This window comes from Diabrotica virgifera, chromosome 3, assembly GCF_917563875.1.
Source record: "Diabrotica virgifera virgifera chromosome 3, PGI_DIABVI_V3a".
In the NCBI taxonomy this organism is placed as follows: domain Eukaryota; kingdom Metazoa; phylum Arthropoda; class Insecta; order Coleoptera; family Chrysomelidae; genus Diabrotica; species Diabrotica virgifera.
Genome location: NC_065445.1, coordinates 154,083,898 through 154,092,078, shown reverse-complemented (window position 1 = coordinate 154,092,078; position 8,181 = coordinate 154,083,898). Strand labels below are relative to the sequence as shown.

At 33.0% G+C, this 8,181-nt stretch overlaps 1 protein-coding gene across 1 annotated transcript; it reads right to left on the bottom strand.

Moving 5' to 3' along the window:
- Window positions 1-1,138: 1,138 nt before the first annotated feature.
- On the bottom strand, window positions 1,139-7,870 carry LOC126882590 (uncharacterized). Its single transcript, XM_050647563.1, has 2 exons — window positions 6,708-7,870; window positions 1,139-1,199 (listed from the first exon to the last, which is right to left on the bottom strand). The coding sequence occupies exons 1-2, from the start codon at window positions 7,868-7,870 to the stop codon at window positions 1,139-1,141; spliced, it is 1,224 nt and encodes a 407-aa protein (XP_050503520.1).
- Window positions 7,871-8,181: the final 311 nt, after the last annotated feature.

Genomic DNA, 8,181 nt, shown 5'->3' with positions numbered 1-8,181 from the left:
AAATATTTTTTTCCAATTAGAAGCATGTAATTGCATATTTGAGCTTAGTTTTTATTTCCAAACAACTTTTCAGAATAAGCATTTTCGATATTGAGAGAAATAAAGGTACTTTACTCTTGAACGAAGTTCATATTTTTTGACATACCTCGTATAATATTCAGAAAATTTGATATCTGATGATTGAATCTTAGGTTTTGGGGCATTCAGAACTTTTTATAAAGAATAACTTTTTTTCGTAAAATTAATAATAAAAAAGTTTCCCATATGTTTCCAACTCAAGTAGACACGCTGTATATATATATATATATATATATATATATATATATATATATAGAAGACAAGAAGTCTTTGCTGACAGTAAATAGAAAGAAATTTAGGATATTGGGTTATGCAGCAAATGAAAAGTGTACTCTTTCAAGTTTCTTTAATCCAAGCTTTCGGTTATGATTATAACCATCATCAGGGTGCTACAATGATATTTTTTCTATGTAAAAGAATATGAAAACATGTATAAATAAATAGTACTTACAAACTTATTGAGGATATTTCAAATGTGATGTCATTGAGAAGAAATCTTTTACATATTCTTTTACATAGAAAAAATATCATTGTAGCACCCTGATGATGGTTATAATCATAACCGAAAGCTTGGATTAAAGAAACTTGAAAGAGTACACTTTTCATTTGCTGCATAACCCAATATCCTAAATTTCTTTCTATATATATATATATATATATATATATATATATATATATATATATATATATATATATATATATATATATATATATATATATATATATACATCCTTCATACAAAGTCAGTCCATTAGACAAAGCAGTTATCCCGAGCCATCGATTTCTGATAGAGTTAGACGAGTATATCTTTCAAATTTAAACTTAGGTGATATATGACGTAATGAATTATGAAATATATACTTGACATAGTTTGCAAATAAAAGATTTGTAGAAAAAAAAATATACCGCCTAAAAATTTCTAACAATCCTGAGCCAAACGTAGTTTCCTACAAATACAATCCATCCATATACTCCAATAGGTATCCATACGGTAATTCCTGAGCCAGGCAATGTTGCCGTAATATTAAAAAGCATAAAAAGTGTAGACTTTTAAATAATTTTACATTTGGCCCTTTTCGGTTAGAAAATCATCTTCACAGTATTGTCTACAAATTTCCAGCCTAGAAATTTTAAGTATAACGTAGTTACATATAATGGAATGCAACAATTACGAAAATCAAATCAAATCTTGTAAAACCGATGAACAAATTGCTTATTATAAAATTATTAAAGCACAACCCCTATTAGGGAGAACCTATTTATGCTTTTAAATAAAGAATTAAAATTAACTGATCAAATAATGCAACGTTAATTTATTTAAATTGATTATTATACGTGTAAAGATAAAACTATGTTTATTTTACATAAAACAGCATTTATAGACCTGGATCTCGCGTACCAAAAAAAAGTTGATTAATAGCAAGCTGAAAATTTGTTAAAGCTTAACGGTGTCTAGTCGGACACACTTTGATGTATGGAAACACTGGAACAGGGGAAGTTTTAATTGTGGAACAGGTTTAAAATTTGGAACGCCAGACTACGAAAGCGTTCCATGTATTTTGTCTGATAGAAATTCCAATTGATTTGTTACCTTTTCATTAAACTCTCATGCAAAAATCACACTGGTGTTTATAACCAACTGGGTATTTTAATGAGTGGAACATGAAGAACCTGTCAAAGGACAGGAATCATGTTGGTTAGCAATAGCAGTCTGATTATTGCATGAGAGTTCAATGAAAGTGTAAAAAATCTGTTCCACAATTAAAACTTTCCCTGTTCCAGTGTTTCCGTACACCAAAGTTTGTCCGATTCTCTTTTTAGGTTTGTATTTGTTAAGTTATTTGAGTTAAATTACTCTTGTTAATCTTGATTGTACATATATTGTAAATCAGGGGTGGCCAACTTAGGGTCGATTTCTCATACCTGCGGTAATCTATGGTTCAGTTGAACCAGGTTCACCGGTGATCTACGGTTTTGTTCGGAATGCATTTCTCATTGCACGTTCATGTCAGCGCTCGTTCTACAGCTTTCGAGAAATGCCAATAGATGGCAAAAGGTAAAGAACTGTCGCCATTTTGAACTACCTTTTTTATGCTGTTTTTGAATAAAGTTAAATTTAAGTATTTATAGTCAAATAGTCATTATAATAATTATAAATAAATATTATAAAAACAAAAATAATGTTATCGTTTATCGTTAGGCTTAATATAATAAAATATGATATATTTATATTATGACAGCGTTTCGTGTTAATACAACGCATGCGTAATCCATGAAATCGTCTGAACTGGGTTCTGAAATCTTTGAACGGCCGAATTCCACCGTTCAAGCTTCGTTCAAGTTTAAATTGCCATCGGTTGAACGTGCGAATTGAGAAAAACGATTTTGACTTTAAACTGACGTTTACTAGAAGTTCAGGTTAAACTGGAGTTGAACTCGATATGAGAAATTGGCCCTTAGTCGGACTCAAGATATACTGTCTGTCTTTCTAATTCTTTGCGATCTACCGACTAAGAATTTTTTAAATATACTGGCGAGCAGAGCTGGGCCAATTACTGATAAATTGTACTCGGGTACAGAGTACCGGGTACTTTTCATATTTGAGGAACGAATGCAGAGTACCGAGTACATTGCTCCAGAAAAGTACTCAGAGTAACATACTCAAAGTACAATTACCCGAATTTCTCGGGTACTTATTTCGAGTACATTCGAATATAGAACCTGAAAAAAGGTAAGAAGGTAATAATTATCTCTGCATCTCTAAACATATTTATGAATCATGAAAACATAAAATACCGTATACCAACTGAAATTAAAAAATAATAAGAATTTTAAAAACTAATCGTCGATTAATAATTAGTACAGTAACACCACTCACACTCACTGATTAATTTTATTGACTTTTAAGATAACTAATTTTTCAGTTTTCATCAGTTAGAGCCTTTCTTCGAGAGCTATTAATTATTGTAGCATAAGAGAATAGGCGTTCTGCAGGCGCAGAAGAAGGCAAGCATGTATCACAGTAAAACCTGTGTTGTCGGCCACCTGTACTAACGGCCAATTTCAAAATTTCCCAAATCAATTATATAGCAAGTCAAAAAAAAGTTGATTAATAGCAAGCTGAAAATTTGTTAATAGCTTAAGGGTGTCTAGTCGGACAAACTTTGATATATGGGACCACTAGAACAGGGAAGTTTTAATTGTGGAACAGCTTAAAAATTTGGAACGGTTAGACCACGAAAACGTCACATGTATTTTGTCCGACAGAACTTCCAATTGATTTGTTACCCTTTCATTAAACTCTCATGCAAAAATCAGACTGCTATTTATCACCTGTCATAATTCCTATCATTTGACATGTTTCACGTGTTCCACTCATTATAATGCCCATTTGGTGATAAATAGAAGTCTGATTTTTGCATGAGAATTTAATGAAAGCGTAACAAATCAATTGGAAGTTCTGTCGGACAAAATACATGTGACGTTTTCGTGGTCTGACCGTTCCAAATTTGAACCTGTTCCACAATTAAAACTTTCCCTGTTCCAGTGTTCCCATATATCAAAGTTTGACCGACTAGACACCCTTAAGCTATTAACAAATTTTCAGCTTGCTATTAATCAACTTTTTTTTCATACGCCGGATCCAGACCTAATATTTTTAAAGCACATTTTGTAGAAATTTAATGTCAGCCAAATAATTTTGTTGACGGAAATTCCCAGTACTATTTATTGCCTATTGTACCTACCTAAAAAGGGATTAAATAATTAGGGTCGGTGCGTGGAACCTGGCGAGGTGGTCACAAGTTTCTTAAACTCTTAAATAAAATGTCATAAAAGAGGGAATGTTTGTCGCTATTTATTGGTTGGAAGAAAAATATGGTGTTGTAAAAATTCAAATTAACAAAGGATATTATAAAAACATAAAAGTGAATTGAAAAATTCTTTAAAAATGCTTAGAATATATTTCCTATAGTGGAGTCACTGAAGGTTGTCACCTCCGATTTCGATGAACCTTCATCGATTTTCATGAAAATTGGTAAGTAGTTAGAAGATACTTCAAGGAACAAAGGTGACACAGTGGCGTAGCGTAGTGGGGGCGGCAGGGGCGGCACTTTTTAGGGGGCGGCCAAATTTAACAATAAATAATAAAAATATTTTGTAAATGTTTGAACCATTTTATATTTTTATCGCAACTACAAATTCGGACCGATTGAAAGGAGCACAGAATTTTTTATTAGGTGCTTATTTTGTGACGAATTCGGAGAATTCCTTTTCTTTGAATAATATTTTGTAGCGACTGCCCACATAACAATTTCATGTTCTTAGTATATTCATAGAACATACTTTTCAGAAAAAGTATATGCTGAGAATATGCGTAATTACCATTGGGAATGTGCAGAGCAGATGCTGAGTATATACTACATTACAGTACTTAAACGTTCTATGTATATACTTAGAATGTACTACCGCACTTCTTTTCAGTATATACTAAGAATATCCGTTTTAGAACATTCTAAGGAGGTGCTGTAAACCTTCTATTTATATACTTAGAATGTACTACGGCACATCTTTTTAGTATATAGGAAGAATGTACTTTTTAGTATATGGGAAGAATATTCCAAGGAAGTGAATATTGCTCAGAAGTATGTTTTCAGCATCACCGAATCTCCATCCTAGGTTCTACTTTCTACTAAATTTACATATTACATATGGGAATGCAGTTTGTACATTCTATATTACTTAAAAAGTAAATATGAAATATATAAATTTTAGTTAGTTATATAAATATTATATAGGTAAGTAGGTATATATATATATATTTAGTTTATTTGCATATAAAAATAAAAATGCTGAATATATAAATACCTATAATACCCAAATATATATTATGTAAAATATGTATGTAAATAACTAAAATTTATATTTTGTTTATATGTACCTATACCTATATACATACTTACTATTTAAGTAATATTGAAGTACCAAAATGAATTTTTTATTTGTAAGTTGACCGCAAACAAAATAAAAAGGTTAATTATGCATATTCCTATTCCTTGTAGAAATACTGGGTCTTCCTCATAACACAGCACAGACCAAAATACACATCCCACAGTCCCGAGTCCCGCATAGACAGTGATAGTGTTGACTGTAGATACAAATGCCAAATGCCTAACTGTTTTTCATATTTTGTATTTTGCCTTTGTTCCCAACCCCTTACCCCTTATGCAGGTATGCAGCGGTCGTTTCCTCATTGTTTGTGGGTTTTGGCTCAGCTTTGTCAATTCCATGTAAAAATAAAATTCTAAGAATGCTCATGATAAACTTATTAAATCAAAATAGTAAATGCATTTCAATGATGAAAGCGAAACGAGAATTTCTCCTTTTTCGTTAATACAATTAATTTTTAAACATTTTTACCATACAATTAAAAACAATTTTAAATAATGAATTCGGTAGTTCAATAGTACTGCCTACATAAATTTTTAAATATTATTAATTATTCATAACGAAGTTTATGTTCTGTTAAGTAAGTAAAAGGGTTCTTGCACTTTCTCAGGTTTATTGACTCAATACAACACAGTCAGTAGAAGAGATGATATCTGCCATCGGCCATCCGCGTTGACGTATCAGTGCCTTACTTCACAACTTACAGGGTTGCCAGATTGTGCCGATAGTACATCTCCCTCTTTACAAAAACAAATTTTCATGAAATTAAATAATCTTTCAGATAAGCTGGCCGTCGAGATATCCTTTTCGGACGAGAAGAATCCTGTTCCATATTAGAACAGTTATTTTCTGTATTTGGAACTGTTAGCACAATATTGTTATCATTACACAACTCACTGTTTCCCGCACAATCCTTCCGACTCGCACAATCTTCCCACCTACCTTCTTTACTATTAAAATTAGAATCAGAAGTGGGCAGAGGCAGTGCTGGAGTATGGATTAAGATATCATCTATGTGACTAATTACACCGTCCAAACCAGCTAATATTTTGTTTAACAATATAGAAAAATATTCGGGGGCACAAGTGATACCGAAGGGAACTCGAGTGAATAGATACCTACCGAAGGGAGTTATGAATGTGGTAAGGGATTGAGACTCTGGGTCTAAACGAATCTGATAAAATCCAGAAGAAGTATCAAGTTTTGAGAAATATTTACTATCTTTTATTCTGGCTAAAATACTTTCAACTTTGTTTATAGGAAAATATGAACGAAGAACAGATTTGTTTAAATGGGTATAATCCACACAGAGTCGAACTTTTTGGCCTTTTTGGACCACAACAATGGGACTGACCCACTCTGTAGGATAATCAACAGGTTCAATTATTTTTAGATTTAATAATCTATCAATTTCTTCTTTTAACGGTTGGAGTAATGGAATAGGAACTGTTCTAGGGACTGATTGTACATAGGGTTTAATGTTGTCTTTTAATTTAATTTCCATTTCTGTTTTAAATGTACCTATATCATTAAATATTGTTGAAAATTTTCTGAAAACTGCCTCTGGATTAAATACATTATTTATATTTTTTACTGTAACATTTTCATGAAATTGTAGAAGTTTTAAGTCTATTATTGATTTCCTTCCTAAAATAGGTTTAGATAAATTTTGTATAACAAACATTTGAGTTTTTGAAATGTCATTATTATGACAGAGGGTAACAGGAAGAGTTCCTACTACCTCCAATTTAATGCCAGATGGACCAGTAACTTTTTGATAAGGCTTACATAAAGTTTTTAATATCTCTTTAGGCATCAGAGAACTAGGAATACATGAAACATCTTCTCCAGAGTCAATTAAAAATTCAAATTTTGTCCGCAGCTCAAACACAAGCACAGAAATCAGCCACTCTCGAGCCTCAATATTATTAATATAAACAGAGCCGACAAAATTCAAATTATTACCCTCTGAATTTATCATAAAATTATCAATTTCTACAGTACTAACCTTATTTTCCCTTTGACCTTTACCAGATAAACAAACTGATGCCCAGTGCCCAAACTTTTTGCACTTATTACACTGAGACCTTCTAGCAGGACATACCTCCCTAGAGTGAGATTGCTGACCACAAAACATACACGTGTCTCCCTGGAAATTCTTTCTTCTGATGTTGTCTGCCTTCTGAAATGATCCGGTGACATTGCCTCGTTCTCTATTTTGGACAGCCACTTTTGCTACTTCTTGAGTTGGATGATAACGGTTTTCATTACGCAATTCCAGAGTCTGATTTGCCTGCATTTCTGCTTGTTTTGCAACAATAATACAATCTTTCAAAGTCAGAGTACCTTGTAGTTGCAAACGTTCGCTAGTTTTTGTATCTGACATTCCTACCACTATGCGATCCCTAATTAGCTCTTCCTTAAGGGTACTGTAGTCACAATATTCTGCCAACGAATGTAAACTGGTAATAAAGTGTTCTATAGCTTCTCCTGGTTGTTGAATTCGGGAGTTAAACTTAAACCGTTCGAATATTACGTTGCGACGGGGAATAAAGTGATTTTCAAAACTCTGTAACATCTCCGAATAAGTAGCTGGAATTTTCGGAAACTGTAGAACGATTTCTTCGGCCTCATCTCCCATTATATACATAAGAATGTCAATTTTGTCTTTCTCCGGCTTCTGATCTTGTCCCGACACGCTCATGAAACGCTGGAACCTCTTGCGCCACTGGGGCCACATATTTGGCTGTGAAAACGTAAATTTCTCCGGTGGATTTACCTGAACAGGCATGTTAATTGTCGTTGAGCCGCTACTAACGTCTAAATCTTTATTTGCCATTGCCATTTTGCTTTGTGTATGATTTCAACACAACGTACATAACCTAGACACTACACATGGAAAAGTTAAACTTCACTAATCATTTTTCTCTCTCTTCACTTGAAATATTAAGTTAATCTGGAAAAGTGCACCAGCTGCCACCATAAAAGTGCACCAGCTGCCAATAATCTATACCCAAGTAGCAATTTGTCGACGCGACAACGTTGTCTACCGCGTGGCAACGTTTTGTTACAACGTTGTTATTGCCTAGAAGACGACCCAATTCTGCACTAATTTGGTGGACGATTTTTGAGTTGTCTTGACGTTGCCTAGGCAAC

Excerpts from the sequence above, each read along its gene's own strand:
- LOC126882590 (XM_050647563.1), bottom strand. The coding sequence starts at position 7,870 with ATGGCAATGGCAAATAAAGATTTAGACGTTAGTAGCGGCTCAACGACA. Across the intron at positions 1,200-6,707 it reads GACATTTCAAAAACTCAAAT|GCTGGAAATTTGTAGACAAT; the intron begins GTTTGTTATACA and ends TAAAATTTCTAG.